At 56.0% G+C, this 23726-nt stretch overlaps 1 protein-coding gene and 1 pseudogene across 1 annotated transcript in view; both read right to left on the bottom strand.

Annotated features, from left to right (window-relative positions):
• Positions 1–786: 786 nt before the first annotated feature.
• The window catches only part of CACNA1C (calcium voltage-gated channel subunit alpha1 C), a 728086-nt gene continuing 705146 nt past the window's right edge, over positions 787–23726 (bottom strand). The window contains exons 42-49 of the mRNA XM_075552255.1: positions 19138–19265; positions 18354–18488; positions 16449–16801; positions 13232–13360; positions 8373–8479; positions 7939–8042; positions 5470–5805; positions 787–3065 (exon numbers count right to left, since the gene is read on the bottom strand). Of these exons, the coding sequence (XP_075408370.1) occupies positions 2757–3065; positions 5470–5805; positions 7939–8042; positions 8373–8479; positions 13232–13360; positions 16449–16801; positions 18354–18488; positions 19138–19265 (1601 nt within the window). The 3' untranslated portion in view covers positions 787–2756. The remainder of the gene's footprint in view (positions 3066–5469; positions 5806–7938; positions 8043–8372; positions 8480–13231; positions 13361–16448; positions 16802–18353; positions 18489–19137; positions 19266–23726) is intronic.
• LOC142450582 (THO complex subunit 7 homolog pseudogene) lies at positions 22417–23238 on the bottom strand (annotated as a pseudogene).

Genomic DNA, 23726 nt, shown 5'->3' with positions numbered 1-23726 from the left:
TGACCTTCTTGTTGACTCTAAGCTAACTGGGAGTAGCCAGCGCCATGCTCCCTCCCTTTTCCCTCCATGAGTCATTTCATGAAAATAGAATTCAGCTGGTTCTGAGGAATGGGATTTTTCTCTTTCAGTTCCTAGTTTGCTCATTTTTGCGCCAATGGCTCCTTCAAGGGCCAAGGGGAAACGGAGCAGAAGGGCTTGAGTAGGAGATGCTGCATGAGCGGCGGGTCCTGTCCGATGAAATTACCCCCTCTGTAGCCAGCATTGTTAAAACAGGTTGGACGGCACTAGCACGAATTGAATGATGCTGCAAAGCAATGCAAAAGGGCCTACGCAGCATTTCCACCGTCACTGGGAACGCGTGTTCCCTCCCCTGTCCTGGCTCCTGTGCATGGGAAGGGCGGGCCTGGAGGAAAGATGGAGAAACGAGCCTTCTAGATGGACAAAGGTTTGACCCAGGTTGCCTTTCTCTAGCCCGTGGCAGGGCAGTCTGGGTAGAGGGGTTGCCAGGAGCCGTCTGACCCCCATTTCATCCTCTCCATCGGTGTTCACGTTGCCAAGGAAAGCAATGAGGTGCGCTTGTACTGTGGGAGAGAACCGAGAAGTCAGCCACCCGGTCCATGGGGATGCTGACCGCAGCCTCGGGACTGGAGGCTGGTCATAATGTCTCACTTTAAAACCTCACGGGGAAGGGCTGTTTGGGAGAAATCGCAAAGCAGAGAACCAGAGCAGAGTGGAAAGAGCCAAGACCAGAGTCAAGTATGTCCTCATCACTTAAGAGAAAGATGCGGTAAGAAGATACCTGTTATATTATTTTGGAAAAACCAAAGGAAATGAAAGCAAACACAAGCTATGCAAAACAGTACTGTCCAAACCTGTCTGTGGATAGCAGGGCAATGACTGACAGGTGACCCCTTTGCTCATTGTACAAAGTGAAAGCCAACTCCTTCCCTCTCCCCCAAGGGCACATCGAGAAGCATTTCAGAGTTCAAGGGTAAAGCTTGTCACACTCCAAATACAAAATGATTTACTTTTACATGCAGCAAAATATACAAGAAGTGAACCCAAAACCAAACTTAATTCATTATATTCGCCTGGCACAATTGCAATTCAGTTTTAAAAAAATATTTGATAAAATACTGAAACTGACCTGAATTCAAGTATAACAGTCTCTTCAACAGAAACATTATCAATGCAATAAAACATTACACAGAGTAGATCGAAGCAAAATGCCTTCTTGAGTTTTCCCCCTTAAATTTCTGCGTGTTTTTAAAATACAGTTTTAATGCCAACACAACTCACAATTATATTTTTAAGATGAATATTATTGCATTGTTTTTGCATATCTTGTGGGACAGAAAATGCAAAGTTACTGATTCCTGTTTCAGAAGCAGAGACAGTGGCTTGTTTTTGCTTTCTAATGGCCCTGGGGTTCAGATCGCCCCACAGTTGAACCAGAAGGGGCAGTGCATACACCTTCGTGTGCACAGACACACGTACAACGTATGCACACACTCACGCACACTAATGTTCTCTCAATCAGGCTTCTCTCTGGCACCCACCACACCGGGCATCAAGGAATCCAATTCAGTCAAACGTAGGTGCAAGGGCATGACCCCCCACCTCCACATTACGAAACCAAACCAACAAATGAAAGATTTGTTCCTACCTAAGGATTCTGAAACAAATTATGGGGCTGGTAAAACGCTCCTTACAAGTAGCTTCCTGATGGAATCCTCTGGAAGGGGGGTGGGAGTAGGGGGTGGGCAGGGAAGGGAACCACAACCATTGAAAGAAGACGCTGAAACCAAACCCGATGTACATGGGCAGAAGTGCAGAGTACCCGCTGATGGGAAGCAAGCTTTGTACACACTCTTCTTTCATCCTCCCCCCGCCCCCCCCCTCCGGGAAACAGAGTGAAAACCAAAACCGAAAACGAAAAATCTCCCAAACCAAATCCACCCCTCAAACCACCAAATCAAAGAGCACTCCCCTGAGCTCAGCACCCGCTGGGTTCCCAGTGCTGGCTGCCCCTTCCCCGGGGCGGTGCAAACAAGTGGGCCCCCCACCCTCACTGGCTGCCGTCTGTCCCTCCGTCAGTCCATCAGGGTTCTTGCATGGCATGTGCAGGGTTGGAGGTGCCCCGGGTCTGGGGAGAAGCTGGATGCTGCCACCAGCCCCTCGTGCCACTTCTCAGGGTCTCGCTGGGTGCCCCCAACATGGAAATCACGCCCGCCCCCCCAGCTCATTCTCCAAATCCACAGGGCCCTGGCTCTACGGAGACAGTGAGGCTTATACAGAATATGTGCAAAATGATTTTTTTTTTTACAAGCAAAGTTGAAAGACACCCGTTTGATCATGGGGTCCTTTTGGTGAGGGTGTTACCGCAGGGAGCCACGGTTCTAGTTCACGCCCAATGGCGCCTGCGGGTTCCTGGGGCAGGGCCTGAAATACAGTGCGAGCAAGGGCAGGCCTGTCTTCTCCGGCTCTCCCTTCCAGACGCTGCCACTCCTCCTCCTCCTCCTCCTGCTCCTCCTCACCACTCTACCTCTGCCAACACAAACTGGGGTTGCTGCTTTTCTGCCCCCCAGAAAAGCTGGCTCTCCCCCACACCACCCAACTCTGCGTCTTGTCCCAACAGAAATGAATGAAGACGCTGTTCCGGTTAACTCCAGGTCACGAGAACAGTGAGGCACTTCTGAAACGAACCCATTAGGAACATTGAAACAAATAAAAAACCCAGCATCTCCCAGCCCTGGCTACTGCAGGCTGCTGACGCAGGCCCGGCTGTCCTGCAGCTCCCCCTCGCTCGGCGGCCGGCCCTCCAGGGCCTGCCCACAGCTCCCAGCCTCTTCGCCCCCTGCTCGGTCCTGCCCGGGGTCCCTGCAGTTAACAAATGGTAATAGGGTGCCGTTGGGGCTCTGCTGGGTGCCCCCGCTGAGGATGTTGTCCGCTGCGTTCTCCATCTCCTCAATTGTCATGTCGCAGGCGTCAGCCAGCTCCTGGGTTGTGACCTCGATAAACTTGGGATCTTGAGCGAACTGCCCCAGTCCTTCCGCAATCAAGACCTGAGAGGGGGTGGGGGGCGGCATGGAGGAGAAGCCAAAGGGGAAAATGACTATGGCTGCAGTCCAAAACCTTTTCAGGGCGGCAAGAGGGAGCTTCGCGCTGGGACCTTCTGGAAGGCTGCGTGGTGGATGTGTCGTATGTGGGGTGTCGTGTGTGGTATGTAGATATGTGGACTCTCGTAGCATGTGTGTGTGTGTGGCATGTACTGTGGGGTTTATGTGGTGCATGGTCTGTCGTGTGTGGTAGCCGTGGTGCGTGTGGTCATGTGTGGGGTGGACGTGAGAGGTGGGTGGTGTGGGTGGCGAGTGGTGGTGTGTGGGGCCGTGGGTGTGGGAAGGTTGCTCAGGGGAGCGGCGTAGAGTTGGCAGAGGGGGGAAACTAAGGCTGGTTAGGCTGGAGAAGGGACTCCCGGGTGCCAGTGGGCTTGCACACCCATGAGCTAACCAAGAGGCTGGAGTCCCCCGAGAGGGGCCTCAGAAGAAAGGTCCAGGGACATGCTTCTGAGAAAGCCACCAGAGCACCCTGCGGGGCAGGCACCCTTCTGCCCTGACACACAGGGCAGCCAACCAGTCGGAGCTGGCCTGACAGCAAATGATTGTTTGGCAGGCAAGTTTGGCTGAGGTATCGGAAAACTGTCATCTTACATAAGAGCGTGGCAGGGCAGTTTCATGGGAGAGCCCAGCCTGCTCTGTCTTTGTCTGCCTCCCAGAAGCGCCTGTCCTGCTGTCTCCTCCCAGAATCCTTCCCTTTCCTTTGGTGGAACTGTGAGTTCGCCTTCACTGCATGTCAGCCAGCGGGCTGCCTTTCAGGGCTGACGCTCCCTTCCGCGGCACAGCATCCTTCTGCACTCCTGTTTCTGCTCCGAAGGGCAAGCAGGGACCCCCAAAGCCTCCCACTCCCACTCTCCACCTGTAAGTAGCTGCTTTACTGGCTGCTTACTGCTCCAAGTGGGGAGGGCTGGGGAAAGGGGGCCAATTCAGGGTAGCCAGGAAACACGCTTCTTGGGGATGTCTGTCTTGCTCCCTTACCCCCTCCGAGTTCTCTCTAACCTGCTCTCCTTTCTTCATCGAGCCTGCACCTTGTGGGCACCAACCACCACCACCTCCTCCACCACCACCACCACCCCCACCCCCACCACCTCCTCAACCACCTCTACCACCACCACCACCTCCTCCTTCACCACCTCCTCCACCACCACCATCACCTCCACCTCCACCACCATCACCACCTCCTCCTCCACCTCCATCATCACCACCACCACCTCCACCACCACCAGTTGCCACGGAGTCCGCTCAGACTCCTGGTGACCCCGTGTGTGTGAGAGTGGGTTTCGAGGTTTGAATTTTCTCCCCGTAGATTGCCCAGGTCTTTCTCCTGAGCTGCCTTGGTTGGGGTTGGGGGGGGGGTCTCGACCCCCGCCTGTCTCTCTTCACGGGCTCCGTCGGAGAGCAACTCCCTGCCTGCAGGAAGAACAGAGCCTGCATGGGGCAGGCACACACTGTGGATGGACTAAGGGGCGGCCAGGGCCAAGGGCAGCAGGGCAGAGCTGCAGAGTGAGAGGGGCCCCTGGAAGGGGGCTGACTGCCCCACCTCCCGCCACCAACGCAATGGCCTGCATGGTCTCCCAAGCTGGGCTCCTCTGGGGTAGCTGCCTGCCTACAGGTTGATCTCCCCACTCCAGCCCTCCTGCAGTCCAGTCCTTTCTTCCTGCCACCGTTTCTCTGAGCTCCTCCCCTCCCCTCCATCAAGTCTCAGACGGTCACGGTTCCCCAAAACCCAAAACACGCCCAACTGCCATCCACTCAGTTCCCAGTCAGAGTGATTCCAATGGACAGGTTTCCGAGACTGTAAATCCTGACAACAGCAGACAGTCTCAGCCTTCCCCTTCAGGGCAGCGGGTGGGTTTGAACGGCCGACCTTAAGGTTAGTGGTCTGACACTTAACCCACAGCGCTGTTTTGTCTAGGCTCCTTCTTTTTGTCAAAGGCTTCCTCGAAGGCGGAGGCGAGGCTGAACTTCCTGCTGCGCGCAGGGCCAGGCACAGGACACTGAGACCTCTGAGCTGTGTCCTGGAACTTTCCGAGGGGCTTTCAAAAGAGACCAACCAGTTGAATTGGTCATAGGGTTATAGAGCTCCCTCCTCTTTTTCTACCGGTGTGGCCCAAGCTCACGTCTGAATGTGAGCAGCCTCTGGCTGCTTCTCTGCAGGGGCACCCAAAGCCACCCCTGGGCTTTCCGGGCCTGTGGCAGGGGCCCTGCCTGAGTGGAAGGAACACCCTGCCTTCTGAAGTCCCCCCAGGTTGGATTGGAGGGTGGGAGTGGATGTGTTTAGGGCTGGGTTCTGCATGCAAAGTCCCATTGCTGCCCCGGGCCTCCCCTGGCCTGTGTGCTGGCAGCCACGTACCGCTTCCACCAGACTGCTGGCACTGCCGTGGAACTGCCTCCCCGGGGCCCCGGCCTGGCTGGGCACCATGAGGGAGACAGGCCGGGCTCTCCGGATGGCGCTGCTGCCCCCACCACAGCCAGGACCCTCCTGGGACCAGGAGCTGCAGTGGATGGACGGGAAGCTGCTGTTGAGTTTCTCGCTGGACTCGGCGCCCTCCAGGCGCAGGGTGGGGATGGGCTGTGGGGGCCACCCTCGGCCGACGGGCGTGGCAGGGGGCGTGGCACACGGCCTGGGGAACGTGGTGGGGGAGTGGCTTCTCTGGAGAAGGGGGCTCAGGCCCGCCACTGCCAATGCCTGTGGACACACAAGACCGTGGGTTACTGGGGTCACTGGACAGACCCAGTGAGAGGCAGGCCTCTGCGTTCTGCCGCCTCCAGCCATTCCCACCTGGCACCCAGCCCTCCACCATCAGCACCACCCACCTGGATACCTTCCCACCGGGGCCCAGTCAGTTTCAATGGCCCCAACGCGTGCTTTGTGACCACCCCAGGCTGAAGTCGTCTCTCTTCGCTGCCTTCAGACTCATCACCTGGGCGTGAGCATGGGCCTCACGGCCTCCGCATGTTCTCAGCCTTGGTTTTTCTCATAAGTGGGACAAGTGGGACAAGGAGCGCCACGAGGGCTGTGTCCCTGGTACAAAGGGGAGCGCGGGTGCCTTCTCCGGTCCCCTTCCAGGGTCCGTGCAGGTGCAGGCGCAGTCAGGTACGGACCGAGCACTGCATCCTCAGAGACGAGGCAGCCTCGGCTCTCTGTGCACAGGCCGTTGTGAGTGAGGACTGCTCACGGGCCAACGGCGACAACACAGCTGACAAAGCTGGCTGGGTTCGGTTTTGACTTTGATCGGATGGGCCGGTGACTAAGGTCCTGCCAGTTTCTAGCTCAGGATATCTGGAACCATCGATGACATCTTTTTTTTTTTTCCATCGATGACATCTTTAGCCTCTCTTGAAGTGACCGACACACGCGTTTCTGTCCTCTGTCTCCAGGTGTCCCCGAGCACCTTGAGGGTGGGGGCCGTGCCTGCCAGCTGAGCTGCCGTGACGCTGGCTCTTGGCTGAGGCCCTCGCCCACACGTTAGCTGCTCTGGTGTGACACAGCGTCTGTGGGCAGAGAGCTCGGCCATCCCTCCTGGTGGCAGGGAGGGTGGGGCATGGCCGTGTAGGTTGGAGGGCAGTGGAACAAACTATGGAGGAGCATGGAAATAAGAGGAAAGGGTGGCTGCTGTCTTATCTCCTGGCACGATAAGAGCAGATTGGGAAGACCCATTTCTAGAAATCTGTGAACATAGCTCACACCGTGTCCTCATGTCCTGCCATATGGGGGGTGGGGGGACATAAGCAGGCTGCTGGTAGGCCGCACTCCATTCTTCAGAAAGTCCCCATGGGATTGGGCATGGGGGGGTGATAGGCACAGTGAAGGACAACAGCTCACGCCCTTGAGCTGGCTGTGGTGCCCACCCAGCCAAGACCCCCGACCATCTTTTGCCAATTAGAAGGCTCGACAGGGGGAACGTGTCTGGGTGTAAAAACGTCATTGAAATAAAGCACAGGCCTCCAGAGGGTAAGGGTGTTTATAATGACGCCGGTGAAAAGGCTGAGACCCCGGTGGAGGCCAGATTGGTTGGAAGTCATCTACTGTTCTCAGAGAACTCGTTTCTGCCCTTGACATTGCTGTGGTTGCTCGGTGCCGTCAAGCCAGCGACAACTCACGGCAACAGAACGAACCGGTGCCTCGTCCTGCGCCATCCTCGCAACGGCCCCCCATGTCCGCCAGTTCTAAGACACCCAGAGCGCGTTTGGTACTGATGTCGGGTTTTCCGATCCTGGGTGGAGTTGGCTGTGCCAAGGGAGACTTCACCTGCTCAATCTCCCCGGGCCCGCTGCCCTGGGGTCGCTCCTTCCTCCCGACTTTGTTGCTTGGTAAGTGCTTTGATCACCTCTGCGCTTCGTGGATGGATTGTTGTGCAGCAAACTTGCCAGGTGTCGTCCGACTCTAGGTGTGACCGCATTTGGCTGAGCGCCCTGGAGGGTGTGCCCATGTCTGGGGAGGTCTATGAGAGGGTGGTGGAGGACCAGACAGGGCTTTGTTCTGTTGTGCACAGGGTCATTATGGGCTGGAACCGACTTGATGGCATATAACAACAACAACAAGACAGGGCAGAATCCCAGAGCTGCTGACCCTTCAGCATCATGGGAGGGGGTCCCTGCTTACCAGTGCCTCCTAGGTCTCTAACCTGGGGAATGAGAGACCGTGCCAGGGCTCTCACCAGAGTAGGATAAGTGGGAGCCTGACTTGGGGGCTCCCCAAGAAAGGGTAGGATGCAGTGATAGTCTGAGACGGTCAAGACTGAAGGCTATCATTTTGCCTATCACCACAGCTTTGTCCAGCCTGCTAACCAGTGGCCCATGGCCTGAGAGTCTGGGTTACCTGATGATGAACCAGGTGCAAGGGCAGCACTGTCTTCTGAGAGATGTCTCCCCCTTGATTCTTCTGCCGCTTCAGACATTCCAAGTGGAAGGAGGCCCTTCGCCCTGCAAAGCCACCAAAGAGCAGGATCAGGGCAGGAGTCCAGGACCTCTGTCTGAAACAGCTCATACCCAGGGTAAGAGGCAAGGGGGAGTGTCCGTGACCCCAGACAGAGCTCCTCCAGCCCCTTCCCTGGCCTCAGAGCCTATCAGGTAGGACTTGATGAAGGCCCATCCCAGCAGCCTGCCCCTGGGGCTCTTGTCTGGTCGCCTTGGAAATCTGCTCAGCCCAATCAGGCGGGGTGTATTGGAGTCCAGTCTGGTCCTTCTCACTCACCCTGAGTGCCTTGACCAGCGTCCCCTCAGGGGTGACTATGGGGGTGGGGGGGTGCTTACCTAGGGAGGCGGAGCGGAGGAAACCCCTCTCTGGCGATTGCTGGGAGTCTCTCTTGTCTTCCTCAGGGGGTGTCAGCTGCCGGTTTTCATCATCCTGATAGGAGAGCCTGGAACAGAGAACGTCTGGGCTTGCTCCCACGGGCCAAGAGCGCCACCCCACAGAGGCAGCTGCCACCCCAGGCAGAACCCCCACTGTGCTTCTGCATGAGGGCAAGCGAGCGCAGCAGGCACTTCCCATCAAAAGGAATTCTGCCCAGCTCCTTGGCAACATACATTTTCCCAGTCTGCTTGTTGGGTGCTGGGGAGGAGGTGTCCCACTCTTCCTACCCAGACTATCTAGTATGAGCTGATTGGAAGTTGGGGGTGGGGGTGGCACTCAGGTCAAAATTCAGAAACCAAACTGCCATCAAGTTGGCTGGGACTCATGGTGACTAGGGGCAGGGTAGAGCTGCCCCGGTGGATTTCTGAAACAGTAACTTTGCCGGAGTAGAAAGCCTCACTGTTCTCCCGAGGAGCGGCTGGTGGTTTCAAACTGCTGACCTGCCAGTTAGTAGCTCAATGCGTAACCCACTCTGCCATCAGGGCTCCTCCCTCTTGGGTCAAAGTTGGGAAAAACCCCTCTAGGTTCTTCCAGGAACAGCCGAGGCTCTACTGCCTATACACACCGATATGTGGGTGTCCCGTCCCTTCTGCCGAGGCCGGTCTGTGGTCCCATAAAGTTACGAGGACCAAGGCCACTGCCATGGAGCTGAGGCCAGCTCACAGTGAGCCTGCAGGACAGTGCCGGCCAGCTCCGTGCGGTCTCCCGGCTGTACATCTGTACAGAAGTGGACAGCCTCCTCTTGCTCCCCTGAAGGGGCCAGTGGGTTCCAAATACTCACCTCTGGGTCAGCAGTCTAATGCTTAACCCTCGGCACCACCAGAGCTCCTCAAAGCTAGGCTACTCAGCTCCGAAATCCCCATCGGAGCACATGCGGTGGCTGACAGCACTTCTAGAAATACTGCAGGTCTTAAGCGTCTCTGAGTAGCTCAAGAGGCCCCTTGCCCACCCCAGGAAGGGCCAGGCAGATGCCAGGGGAGTCACAGAGAGGGGTGACCTCTGTGGCCAGCTCCACTGGACCAGGGCATGCCCCATGGTGGGGTGCAATTCTTGGCTGCGGCAGGGGTGGTGGGGTGGTAGGGTGATGGGATGTCAGGGGAGGAGGCTCAAGTGGAGGAAGGGTGGGGGGTCTGCAAGAGCTTAGTGTCTTTTGGGGTGGGGATTGGTGTTGGGGAAGGCAGGCAGGGAGGAAGGAAGGGATTCAGAGAAGGTCCTGCAGTGCATGCCTCTTGGGGGGCAGGTTGAGGGAGGTTGACCATGGAGATCAGTAGCATGCAGCCAAGGGTCCCAGCTCCCCCGCCTAGTTCCTTGACACCGAGGTCTGTCCCGCTTGCCTCTCTCCTCTGTACCATACAGTGTCTGGAATGGACGCAGAGTGGACAGTAAGCCATGCATCGCCGTGCCCACGCTACGCCTTATTTCTGAGCGCCTCCCCTAAGCACTCACTACCATGGCATCAGTGCCGATTCACAGAGACCCGATACGACAGGGCAGAACTGTCCCCGTGGGCTTCTGGGATGGTTACTCTTTCCAGGACTAGAAAGTCCGTCCAACTCATGACCGCTACACCACCGGGGCGCCCGCGTCATGCTTGGCCGCGAACGGAAAGCTGGGGAGAAAAGGCCGCAAGACCCACCAGGAGGCTCCAAGATGACCCCCTAGGGCAGAGTATAGCCGCCCCAGTGGGTTTCCGAGTGTCCATCTTTGCAGGAGTAGATGGTCTCACCTGTCTCTCTCAGGGCTGTGAGTGGATTTGAACTGCAGATCTTGGAGTTAGCAGCCCGACATGTAACCCACGACACCACCAGGGTGTCCTGTGTGGGAACCGGCAATGGAAAGGTCGTGGACTTCTCCCACGGGCTTTCTGGAACACCTCACAGTCATGGAATGGTCACAGGCGTGGCAGTCGTAGGGAACGCAGACTGACAGCCCACGGCAAACACGTGGGTCCCAGTGAGTGAGAATCCACAAGCTGGCAGCTTCCTCCCTTCAGCCCAAACGTATCCCCTGCCCTGCGACTGCTCCTGGGCCTGCAGCCCTTCTGCCGTCCAGAGCACCGAGACCTGGCCTGCAACATCCACAGTCGTCCAGTGATGACCACAGAACCGCGGGGCCCTTTCAGAGCACGTGGCCAAAGGCTTCCAAGCCTTTCTGACTGCGACTCACCAAAAAAGATGTGCTTTCCACAGCTCCAACGCACGCACGCACACATACTCCACAGACTACACTCTCTCTTCCCCCAGGCAATGCATTGCACTCTGGGGGTTTCCAGTTTAACTTCATCTGTTCTAGTTCGTTTTTAAATGCTGGCACCACCCACTACATTGACCTCACGATCTGTGGGGGCAGCTTGCAGCCTGAGAGGCATGGTTCCAACCGAGCACCTCTGTCTTGTAGAAGAGCTAACAGGCTCCGTGGATTCCGCCCTGCCCCAGACCCCAGGCAGCTAGGTCTCCGGGAGGAATGGGGCCGGAGGTCCTGCTTCTCCCCCCGAGACTGTCTAGTGTGATCCATGCGATGGTTCTGGTCTCAAGGGCAGGGGCACTCAGGTCAAAACTCAAAAGGAGAGCCCATGGAAAGAAAGTCTCGCACATTCATGCCCTCCTTCTTAGTGTGGGTAGTAATCACCTAATCTGGTGAAAGGTGGAGTTTACCTGTCAATCAGGTCGCAGCCTGATGATCTCATTTGGAGGGGCTAAGGAGATAAACAGCTTGCTAGAGACGGGACACACATTCACTCCCTGGGAGACACTGCAGCTGACAAGACTCATGGAGCTAGGTTAGTGCCCTGAGCTGGAGGAGCCACATGGAGACCCCTGCCAGTGCTGAGATGCTTCCACTGCCACTGGATCCACAAGACTTCCCACCCACTGGCCTGTGATCTTCCTGCATTCGGCGTTGCTGCATGTTTTGTTTGAGTCTGAAGAGGACTTTATAGATTGGTATCAGACATATGGGCTAACATCAGCCTTATGGACTTGATCTGGACTGGGTTGGGATGCTTTCTTAATGTACAATTGCTCTTGTATATAAAGCTCTTCCCTATACACGTATGAGTGTCTATGAATTTGTTTCTCTAGTCTACCCGGACTAACACGGCATGGTCAGCCCTCCCTGTTACATTCCACCCCCCCACCCCCTGCTACCCCCGCCCCTTATCCAAATGGTACCTTCCTCTTCCCTGATTCCCAGCTCCTTTGTTAAGTCTCAAGGGCATTCACGCAGCACCTTAGACTTGCTCTGACCCAGAGCTGCAGCGGAGGGGCCACATGACGTTCCTGGCTTCTGGATGTGGTGGGAGCCCTGTGGCATAGCGGTTATGCACTGGGCTGTGAGCCACAAGGTCAGCCATTGGAAACTACTAGCCGCTCCCTGGGGGAAGACTGAGGCTTTCTCCAGCGGTAAAGAGGTACAGTCTTTGGAGACCCACAGAGCGGGTCCACCTCGCCCTCGAGGGTCACGAGGCATTGAATCGACTCAATGGCAGTGCGTTCAGAGGAGGTGGCCCTCTGTCAGTTCGCATCCTCTACAAATCAGGTCAGCTCTCCTTGAGAACCTCTGAAGGCGCTTCAGCCACTTTTGGGTTTTCTATCCACTCCATGACTGTCTCAGAAACGCAAGTGGCCTTTTCTGCCTTGTCCAGCAGGGCGGCCTTGAGTTGGAATCAACCTGATGGCAGCGTGGTTTTCCTGTATCGCCAAGGAGCCCTGGTGGCCACCCACGGACAGCTCAGTGCTTCAAGCCCCCCACAGCAGCGCTGCTCGGGAGGAAGCCGAGGCAGTGTGCTTACATGCAGTTACAGCCGTGGGACCCTGCGGGGCCAGTGCTGCTCTGAGTGGGACTGGACTGGACGACAGTGGGGTGTTTATATTTCACGAGTCAGAAAAGCTACACCCATACCCTCCGACACACATACGTCTGCCGACAGGGACACGAAGGACACAGGGAGGTGAAATGACACGGCAGGCGTCCCTGGTCTCTTGACCGTTTTTCTGTTTTAATTTGGCTGTGTGCCAGAGTCTTCTTGGGAGTCCTGGAGGTGCCATGGTTAACCCCGCCAACCCAAAGGTTGGCAGTTCAAACCCACCAGCCGGCTCTTGGGAAGAAGACATAGCCATCTGCTTCCACGAAGATTACAGTCTTAGAAAGAGCCCCAGCTCCCGGCCATGGAGTCAGTTCTGAGCCAAGGGGACCCTGTAAGGCAGCGTAGAACTGGCCCCGTGGGTTTCTGAGACGTAACTCTTCCTGGGAGTAGAAAGCTCCCTCTTTCTCCCACAGAGGGGCCGGTGGTTTAATATTGCTGACCTTGAGGGCAGCAGCCCAATAGCTGGGACTCCACTAAAAAAAATCATACTCCAAAAAACCCCAACCAACCCATTTCTCCCCCCCGCCCCCCACAGATTTGTCTTAGCTTTTCCAACAGTGCCCTCTGCTGGGCAGCGGGGTTACAAACGGTTTGGAGTCACCTATTTGTGTGTACTGAATTTGCAGGTGAACTGGGTTTGCCGTGACAGTTTAAGAAACTTGTCTTCCAGGACTTTTGAAACAACATTGCATGGCAAAGAAGGGCCAAGCAGAGAAGAGGTCGGGTGTGTGTGGAGAAAAAGTACTAGAGGTGGGGGGGGGGCGCCTTCGAGCTCTCTAAAGAAGTAGCAGATACTTTTGCAAATGTTTTCCTGATAGACAATCCCCCTCGCCCCCGTCCCACCACCACCTTCCCGTCCCTTCATCCCCCGGGGCCAAAGGAGACTGTGCTCACATCTCTGTGGAGACCAGGCTGGGCTCGCTGCAGTACTCCGCGTCTGCTGGGAACTTCACCTCATAGGTCTCCTCCCCGGAGACCTCCTCCGGGCACACCATGGCTATCTGGCTCTCCCGGGAGCGGCACCTAAGGTCCCGGAGGGAGAGACGCATCAGACACTGCAAGTCCTCCTTCCCCCTCAGCAGGGAAGGCACCTCACACCCACAGTCACCACGCACAGTCCATTCTCACCCACAGTCACTGCTCATACCTGCAAACTCTCACATAAAGTCACTACCTACACACAAAGTCACACGCACAATTAGACAACTCACACAGACTCATGTACCGACACAGCCACACATATCTCCTCACACACTCTCACCACTCCTGCACACACTCACACACACCACCTAGAGACACACACACATGCCCTGCCCACCCCAGGGTGAACTCTTCCTCGGCCCTTGCTATTGAAGCCAGGAAGCCCAGACGGGCCAGGATGAGGGCGGGGGTCGATGCTGGAGGGGCTCTCTGGGTTGGGACCGGAGGAGATCTGAGTTCGGATCCTGTTCTCCCTGGCCACACTCAAGTTGCTTATGTCAACTCACGCCTTCTAAAAAGTTGGGGTGATGCATACCCTGCCTGACCTCGAGGCTTGTAGGAGAAACAAAGGCAGGGACAGATGAGATGGTGTTTCGGAGGACAGAGAGGGTCAGCTGGGAGAGAGGCCCTGCTACTGGAAGCAGGGCGGTGTGGCCGGTGACAGGACAGTCCCCTTCTTCTATTGCAGGCAGCTGGGCCGGTGGGGTTTGCTGAGCAGGACGGAAATGTTTCTGACATCATATTTGGACAAATCTTCAAATCTGACACTGGCTCCTTAGAGTAAAGGCACAGTAAAGCTCCCAATGGAATGGTTGGTTCTTCTGAGTAGAAGTGAGCCTAGGTCCCTCCCTAGCCTGAGTCTCTCCTGAGCCTGAGTCTCTCCTGAGCCCCAGGCCTACCTGAGAACAGGCCCCTCCTGAGCCTGAGTCCCTCCTAACCATAAGCCTTTCCTGACCCTCAGCTGCTCCTGAGTCCAAGTCCCTCCTGAGTCTGAGTCCCTGCCGAGGCTTAGCTGCCCCTGAGCCTGAGGCTCACCACATCTCAGACTCGAATGTCTTTCGCGGGTAGGGCCTCCTGCTTGTTGGGCCGTGATTGGCCATGACTCCTTTAGCTCTGGTCCAGAGGTTCTCCCCATTCTAGCTGTGCTCCCCTAAGTCGCTCCCACCATTTTCCCCCCTAGAGACCCCAGGAGGGCACCGGGGAACTCTCCCAGCTGACTCTGCCGGAATGAGGACGGGTCGGGGTAGAGGTCTCTGGGGGAGGCCCTCACAGAGTTGCCCAGCCCAAGGCCAGGAGGAAAGGTGAGACACACAAGGCTGGTGATGGAGCAGGAGGACAGAGGTGCGGAAGGTGCTCTGGCGAGGTGTGATGGGGTGAGTTGGGGGTGGAGAATGGCCTCAGGCACGCAGCACCATCTCTTGGGCCCCCTGTGCACTGCACAAGGCACGCCGGAAGCAACTCAAGAGCTGCAGCCACAGTGCTCGGTGTTCAGCTGCAGCGCGCAGGGCAAGGCCCCGGAGCTAGAACATTGCTGAACCCTTCTTCACCAAGTGGGAGCCTAGAGCCCTGAGCGTTGTGTTGACCACCTGCTATGGACAGTGGGGGTGGGGGTGGACCTGGCATTTAGGGATACCTCCTAGGCGCCAGGCACAGTGCTAGGGGCTCTGCGAATGTGTTTGTGGGGAGAAGATGGAATTTTCCCAATGGCTTCTTGTCCCATCTCAGACCGAAACAACAAACCAGTCTGTGTTGAGTCGCTCAGGAATCATGGTGGCCCCATGCATGCCAGCGTAGAACTGTGCTTCCCCGGGCGTCCCTATTTCACACAGAACCAAATGATAGTAAAAACACCCTTTGCTGGAGGACGCGGGTTTGACACTGAGCTATTACTGACAGGTGCAAAGAACCTTCCTTCAAAGGGCTTGAAGAGGCAAGGCGGCAGAAAGTAGTGCTGGGGCAGAGTCCCTGCAGGTTGTAGAAGGAACACCAGGAGGCAGAGAAGGCAGAGGAGGGCACAGGCCCCTGAAACGTCGATATTCTCCTAGGCAAAACCAACCAGCCTTTCAGCTTGGCGCCTGGAGTCCAGTTCTGAGTTCACAATGCCTTGCTCATGGAAGGTATCAAGGCGTCTCTATAGACGTCTCCTGCGTTGACGGCCCACGCAACATGGCTACTGGGAAGCTAAACGGGCCGGTCTTGCAGAGAGTCGGGTGGATGGAGGATGGCCAGTTTGACTCGCCATTGTCTGGTCTGTGAATGCCCGGGGGGCAGGGGCTTCTGTGTGGGACCACTTAACTTCGGCAGAATGAAGGCAAGGGACAAGCAGCATCAGGACCTCTGTCCAGGGCTGGAGAGAGACACCTGCACTTCCCCGTGTTCTGTTGACGTAGACCTGCCCAGCCTGCTTCCAAGCGAATGTCCTCCTCTGAGCGAGCAGCAGAATGCAGGGGACTGCAGTAAGATGCAGAGGGCGGGTACCCATCTGGAGGACCCCCCAAGCTGCTGGAGAGCCTCAGTGACCCAAGCTGCCCTTCCTGGGGCCCAGAGCAGGGAAGGAAGCACCCCACCCCCAGCGCCTCGTAGCAATTCATCCTGGGGGCCCAGGGAGCAGAGGGTGAAGAAGTGAGCTCGCCAGGATGGGGAGGCCATCAATAGCCAGGACTGAGCTGATACGAAGGCAGACCGGCCAAGTGCTCCAGAGAAGAGCCACCTTCCTGTATAAAGAAGAGGTGGCCCCACCATCCCCTCCCTGCTGGGGTGGGGAGCCAGGTTTGGATAGAGACTTGGGGATGGGTGGAAGAATCAGTTCTGCTGTATGGGCCTCTCAGTGGGTCACAGGCCAGCGGCTCCTCCGCTCTGCAGGGCGGTGAGAGGAGAGGGGGCACTGCCAAGAGGTGTGGCACCTCTACTACTGTCCAGTGGGATGATGCTGGCTTCCTCCAACTGTCATTGCTGTCTTTTCCCAAGGACAAAACTTGGGAGGCAGGGAGTGCCCACTTAGCTCTCTGGGGCCCACGGCAGCAGCCTCTCTCCCCAGACTGAGTGGCGAGTCTGGGGGCCAGACTCCCCTCCAGCCCATCTGCTCCTGGCCCGAGTGTGGGATGCCCTGGCTTCCCACCCTCCTGCTTACCTCTTGGAGCCGAGCTTCCAGGCTGACTCCTGTACCCGGATGGCAGGAGACAAGGGGAGTCCGTGGCCCTCCACGGTGCTGACCGTGCCGGGGTAGCCGGTGGGGCGGGGGAGGCGGCCCAGGGCCGTGTTGTTGGCATTGTTGATGTTGGCATTGGAGCCAGTGGACGAGTAGCTGCTGGGGGTGAAAGTGGAGTCCACCAGTTTCTCGTGGGAGGGAGACTCGGTGTCGCCTTGGCTGTTACCCGCCTTGTTGATGTGCAGAGGGCGCTGGGTGGTGAAGGTCTGGGGGAGGGCGCTCCGGCCGTCGCTTTGGTAGTAGCTGACGTGGTTGCCGAACAGGCCACCGGCCCTCTGCAGGCGAGACGGGGTGGATAGGTGGAGGAGACCGCCCCGCCCCTCCTCTGAGGGCGAGACCCCGTAGCCAGGTCCGAGAGGTCTCGGGTGGGAAGGGTCTGCCCTCCAGAGGGCCACAGCCACAGCTGGAGGACATGTGGCAGAGGGTGAAGTGCCCCATCTGCGTGGCCGGGCAGCCTGGCAGGGAAGGGCCCAGGTACTCAGGCTGTCCCCCTGCCCTCTGGAAGAGGTCGGGGTGGCAAGGGGCAGGACCTCCACGTGTGTGGGCACTGGGCCCGTCAAGGAGGCTGCCGAATGTAAGAGCCATTCCAGAAGTTTCTGAGGAGCCCCTTTGAAGGCCGGAATGGGGTTCTGGGGACAGATCTCGGACGGCAATGCTGAGCTGCAGCCAGCTGCTTGGTTTGGCACAGCACCGACCGTGAGGGCCAGGGCCAGGGCCATGTAAAAGCAACCAGAAGCGCCTAACTAGATTCAAAAAGGGAGGCCCAACCGGCTCACGGAGCGTAGCCTGCGCTGGCCAAACAGTTTTGGACGAAGATTCTGCCACATCAGGTTTATGATCAGCTCCCTTCCTGCAGATGATTCTTAAAAGGTTCGAATCAGGAGCCAAAGGTCCCCCCAGTGTTTTCTCCCTGTCCGGGGCTGTCCCTGAGATCTGGCAGAGGAGCATTCTGAAAGCAAGCAGAGCCTCTGCCTGGGTCTGCCCCGTGTCGTCGGCGGCATTCCCACGGTGCCAGGTCCCTGGGCCGTTCTCTCTGTGGGACTATGGAGGTCAGCATGAGCATGACAAATGGGAGCGCAGCCAGGCCGGACAGGGCTCTCCTCCTCCTGGGTGTGACACAGGCACGGGGTGGGTGGGGGGGAGGGGAGGGGTGGCAGGCGTGAACACGGCCCTGCCACGCTTGCCCTCAGTAGCTTCTTCCTTGCTCTGGAGGGGCTTCTTAAGGGTGAGGCAGGGCGTGAGAATGAGTGCGGAGAGCTGGGAGGTGACACTTGGCCTTCCAGGACTGAGGCCAGCCTCACCGTCCAGGCTGGGAGAGCAGACACGGAGGGGACTGTGCGAGCTGAGGCCACTTGCACCGCCGCGAGAGGACAGCCCCCGCCGGTCCAGCCCCGTGTCACCAGGTGGAAATGCCAGCCCCCTGTTGCCAGAATGTCTGATTCCCCCTCCCCTCACCCAAGAAAAGCCAGCGATCTAGATGTCAAGTTCAACGCGTCACGTTTTCCAGTACTGCAAGCAGAACAGGTACAGGTGAGCTGTGGTCCAGGAGGCCAGCCCTTGGCAAGTCTCTCCTAGGAACCACCTTGAGGTGGCACAGAGCCCCTCCCCTCCTTCTCCGCCCTCCGGAATTGCCCTGGGGAGACCCAGCCTGAGACGAGTCAGGGTGCAGTGGTGAGGGTGTGGAGACAGCTAAGAGGGACGGGCTGGGGACCTGCCGAAGCTCAGGCCTTTTCTCCTTGGAATTTCTTCACCAGCACAGCCCACCCTCTTTTGCTTTTCCACGGAGCCTCCTCGAGGCCAAAGGGTGTGGCGGTGGCATCCACCTACCCTGAAGATGTCATCTTCTGAGGCAGCCGACACGGCCTCCTTCATCGCCTTGTCCAGCTCCTCCTCGGCCGTCAGATCTCCAGAGATGGCCCGTCGGATCTCGGGCCCCAGGTCATGCAGCGTGCGCAACCCAGCCTGCAACCGAGGACGAGTGAGGCTGCTGGTCTGTTTCGACCACAGCTTCCAGTCCAGCTCCCCCCAGCCCCCCAACCCCGAGCCAGGGCCTGCTCCCTCAAGAGCCACAGGGCTGATTCTCTGCAGGAGGGAGCCTCAGGAAGGCGTGTCTGTATGTGTGACCAGCCCTTAGTCAGTCAGGAGGAATGACGGCCAAGAACTATGCAGGCTCACATTAGGACAGAGGTTCTCAACCTGTGGGTCGCGACACCTTTGGGGGATCAAAGGACCCTTTCACAGGGGTCGCCCGATTCATAACAGTTGCAAAATGACCGTGATGAAGTAGCAACGAAAATAATGTTATGGGTCGGGGGGTCACCATCCCATGAGGAACTGATGAAAGGGTCGCAGCCTGAGGCAGGTTGAGAACCAGTGCATTAGGAGGAGCCACCAGCAACTTCAGGAGAGCATCGTCTGAGAGCTCGGGGAGGGGTGGGGGTCACCATGACCGCAGACTGGGCTGTGGAGGGCCGTGGGAGCAGCAGGGGTGGTAGGGGGGGCAGGGAGGAAAGGGCGTGTCATGCCCCCCCTCCACCTCATAACCTCCCGAACTGCTTGGGCTGCTCGGGAAGTCTGTGTGGAGGGACCTGAGCCGCTCCCGCAGTCTCACCTGCAGGGACAGGGTGTTCCTCTGGGAGGGCTTGCCCACAAGACCCTGCTCTTTGCGCTTCTTGAACTTCCGGAAGTACTCCTGGATCAGGAAAGTGGCGTAGAACTTGCCGACCGTGACCTCGTCATCTGAGACAGGTGAGGAAAAGGGAGCACAGGTAAGTGAGGGACAGACGTTGGTCACCGTTCATTTTCCTCTGAACTATTCAGACTTGACGTCTAACTTTGATATTTTGGAAGAGGCAGTGCATTCTAAAGTTCAAAAAGGTAACATAAAATAGAAGAAGGTAGACGGTGGAAAGTCTCCCCCGTCTGCCTAATGATTACCTCCCAATAGGTAACCTCTTGTATTTTTATTTTCCAGTGAGGGGGCAGTTTAGCATTTGTAAATCACTTTAAGAAAACTTGTTTCCTCGGGAACAATAATGGAAGTAGCAGGTACCATGAGGGTATGGGGGAATAGGGGGAAGTAGGGGGAAGTAGGGGGGAAGTAGGGGGAAGTAGAGGGAATTAGGGGGAAGTAGGGGGGAGGTAGGGGGAGGAGGGGGAATCAATCACAATGATCAACGTACAACCCCCCCCCCACGGGGGATGAACAACAGAAACACGGGTGGAGGGAGAGGGAGGAGGTGTAAGATATCAGAAGAAGAATAAGTTAGCATTTATCAAGGGGTCACGAGGGTGGGAGGGAGGGAAAAAAGAGGAGCTGATACCAAGGGCTCAAGCGGAGAGAAAATGTTTTGAAAATTATGATGGCAACATATGTACAGATGTGCTCAATACAATTGATGTATGGATTGTTCTAAGTGTGTAAGAGGCCCCGATAAAGCGACATATAAAAAAACACAAAACAAAACATAAAAGAAAACTTGCCCTCACCGTTTCAGTCTCTGAGCATTGATCTAGCCCAGGGGATCTCAACCTGTGGGTCATGACCCCTTTGGGGGTCAAATGACCATTGCACAGGGGTCACCTGATTTTTAATAGTAGAAAAATGACAGTGATGAAGTAGCAATGAAAATCATTTTATGGTTTGGGGGTCACCACCACATGAGGAACTGTAGGAAAGGGTTGTGGCATGAGGAATGTTGAGAACCGCTGCCCTAGTCGTCCTCTGTGCAAGCCGAAGCAGCAGTCTCATTCCCCTTATTTTATAGCAAAGGCAGCGTGCTGCTAGCCTGCTCCCACCTGGCTTTTCTCCACTGAACTCTTATCTGACCTACACATCAAGTGTGCATCAGCAATGAGCCAGGTCTTCTCAGTGCACACCCTCGTCTGGGCTGAAGGGAGAGTTAACATGAAAGAGAGTGCCTCCTTTCTAAGTTTTCATTTTTCTTTCAAACCACACAGATGGTGTGTTCTTACCAGGAATGATTTGGCTGCGCCCCAGCTGGGCTGGGCACCCCAAATTAGACATGACATCCTTGGTCTCTATCTCCGGAATGGACCCGATGATGGGGAAGACAGTAAGTCTCCCAGGGGAACACTGCACACCCAACAAGGAGCCCCTGTGCTCCACCTGCGTCTAACCTGCGCAGGGTCCCTGGGACCATCACTCTCTCCTGCAGAGAGAGCGCGGTGCTGGCTAGTCCCAGGGCAACTTCAGAGTCGAGCAACGAGCGTCTCTTCATGTTTCTCCAAACCAACCCACCCAGACTTTCCTGCTTCCTTTCCAGTTGCATCTAACATCTTTCAGAAAACATTCTTCCTTTTCCTGGCACTTTGGTTCTGGGTGCAGGACGGAGGCTCTCCTGGTCTTCTGGGCAACGCTGGCTCTAAAGCAGGGAGCCTGTGGAGGTGCGTGGTGAGGGCTGAGGGGACCCTATGGAAACCATGCTCTGGGAGGAGGTGCCGTGGACCCAACCTCGCAGCTGACCTAACTGGCCCAGAAGATTGGATGATGCACAGTAAGCTCAGAGAGAAACCCAGAAGGCACCGCGAAAAGACTGAATGTGTGTGTGTGCGTGTGCGTGTGTGTGTGCGCACACGCGCATGCATGCACGCGCGCTTGCGGGGTTTGGGGCTGGTGGGGGGTGAGGGGGACAATGAATGTCAATCAAAGTCCACTTTTTTTTTGAGTCCACATTTTTATCCAGGGACCAAATGTACAGCAAGAACCTGATAGCAATTCCGAAGGCTGCTCTTGACAGTGACTAGCTAAAATCTTTGCAGCACGGCGGGAAACGTGTAGGACAGAGGAAGGCACCTAACCTCAAATTCTGCAAGATGTCAGGTGCAGGGCTTGTACGGGTTCTCCCTGTTCCTAAGAATGGCCACAGTCATGACCGCAATGGACCTCCCCCCTGGCCAGGGCGTCTCAGTGGGAGGGGGAACCCCTAAGACCTTGCTTGTCCTGTGTCCCTGGGGAGAAAGACCAACCTGACGGAAAGAGCGTGGAGTTCAGGGAACCCTTAGCCCTGGCCATGCTATCTGAACCCCCTCTGTATTTGCTGCATGACCTTGGTCCAGCTACTTAGCTTCTAAGACTTCGTCCAGAGTATCTCACAGAACGAACTTCATCGCATGGTTGTAAGGATTAAGCAAAATGATCTAGGTAGATCATCAGGGGATACTTGGCCTATTTAAGTGCTTCGTCACTTATCTGCGCTTTCTCCTTGGGAGGAAGAGGGCAGTGTCGCCTCCTGTGATCGTTAAGGTTTACTGTGCCACCGTGACTGATGAACACAGGTGGGGTTAATTGGAGGGCGGAGGGATACATGGCTCAGTGAGCCTCGCCTTTCTAGTTCTCGGGTCTCTTGCTCTCTGATGGTCGGACCAGGGTGCAGCTGCCTTAGACAGTTCCCTGCTTTAGCTGGCAAGGCTGACTTCCTGCAAGACATCCCCGAGGAGAAGCCACATGGAGCTACCCCAATGCAGCCCTGGGTGCTGGAGCAGCCGTGTGGAGACCCCTGCCAGTACTGAGATGCTTACATGCTCACTGCTTTCCGTCTGCAGTTGGCGTCATTGCATGGGTTTTGTGAGATCGAGGAGGACTTTGTGCATCGGTGTCAGACATATGGGCTAATGTCAGACTTATGGGTTTGGGCTGGACTGGGTTGGGATACTTTCTTTTTTCCCCCCCTGCTCGAAATCAGTTTATTAAACATTTTGGGACTGAAAACGAATTTGGATAAAAGCAAGCCTGTGCTGAAGTCGTTTTCTGTTGTATGTAGAAATGCAAATAAAATGTGCATCGCTTTTGAAAGCAAAGTATTTCAGTACAGAAATTTTAAGTATCTCGAAGAACAGAAACGTTTCTAAACACACTAAGATCGTATAGTCAGTTCAGTATTCTTGGGACGGTGCGAGACGAGCTTGTCTGTGGCTTAGGCTCTGTAGCCATGCTTGTTTCTTGAGCTTCTTCTACTTCTGAGACTTTTTCATCATTTTCCAGCATTTGCTGAAGTTCATGGATGGTATTAAGAAGAACGTGAAACCGTTTCTGCCTCAATACCAGCTATCTTCAACCCTTTCTTTGATATGTGAAAGACGCGGTAATTCTTTACCCAGACCCTCTAGTCCAGTGGTTCTCAACCTGGGGGTCGAACGACCCTCAGCCGGGGGTCCCCTGATTCATAACAGCAACACAATGACAGTGATGAAGCAGCAGTGAGAATACTCTTATGGCCGGGGCTCACCACCACAGGAGGAGCTGTCTGAGAGGTCGAGCACCACTGCTCTCGGTCCTTTAGCGTTTCTTGCCTGTTGGGATGATGCCGGATGACTTTTGCTAAAAGCAGCATACTCTTAGTGCTCTGTTCGTATTCGTTTTGCTCGAAGTATTTGTTTTTTGCACCCAGTCATTTTTTCATGGGCTCCAGCGATGCTACATTCTATTTCTTGGTTTATTTTTTTCCCAGAAGTTTCCATTTCTCTGAGACTCGTACCATATACCAGCACGGTTTTTGCCCACTGAAAATTCCCATTGCAACAGTGTGTTCAGCATACATGGGTACCGGCCATATCCGTCTTCCTGGGACCCAGAATCACACCATTTCATGAGGCTTGTCACGAGCACATTAATTCTCAGATCACCTCCAGCGCCATCTCCGTCAACGAGGGGACGCTTCTATATGACTTCGTCGTCAGTCACGGCTCCCATGGCCAGCTGGGATGCTTTCTTATTGTACACTTGCCTTTCACATAACTCTCTCTGATATACACATGAGTTTCTGTGGATTTGTTTCTCTCAGACTAACTCACCTCCTACGGAGCGTTCTGGAAACATCTGGGGCATAGCTCGCTTTGCATGGTGTTATGGTGCCAGTGGCCTTTAGCTCAGCCAGTACTAGCTTGGCTCTCTGCACAGCTTCTAAGCCCTGTGAGCTTATCCAGGCGAGGGAGCCACCTGCTTTCAGGAAAAAAGACCTGACATATGAACACATAGCACTTTGGGGCTGGTTCTGGGTACGGGAGTTTTCCGGGAACACAACTGTGCTGTGAATTGAAGGAAGGCCGTACCTGGCTTTAGTTCAACTGGACCCAGAGGGGGCACCTTTTGGGCAACAGCAGCCCGGTGACAGCGCCCTTGTGGTTCCTCTGTTGTCTCTGACCCTCTTGTACCAGAATGGTTTTGCAGTGGTCACTCTC

Source organism: Tenrec ecaudatus, chromosome 6 (assembly GCF_050624435.1).
Source record: "Tenrec ecaudatus isolate mTenEca1 chromosome 6, mTenEca1.hap1, whole genome shotgun sequence".
Taxonomy (NCBI): domain Eukaryota; kingdom Metazoa; phylum Chordata; class Mammalia; order Afrosoricida; family Tenrecidae; genus Tenrec; species Tenrec ecaudatus.
This window is presented reverse-complemented; position numbering and strand designations above follow the sequence as displayed.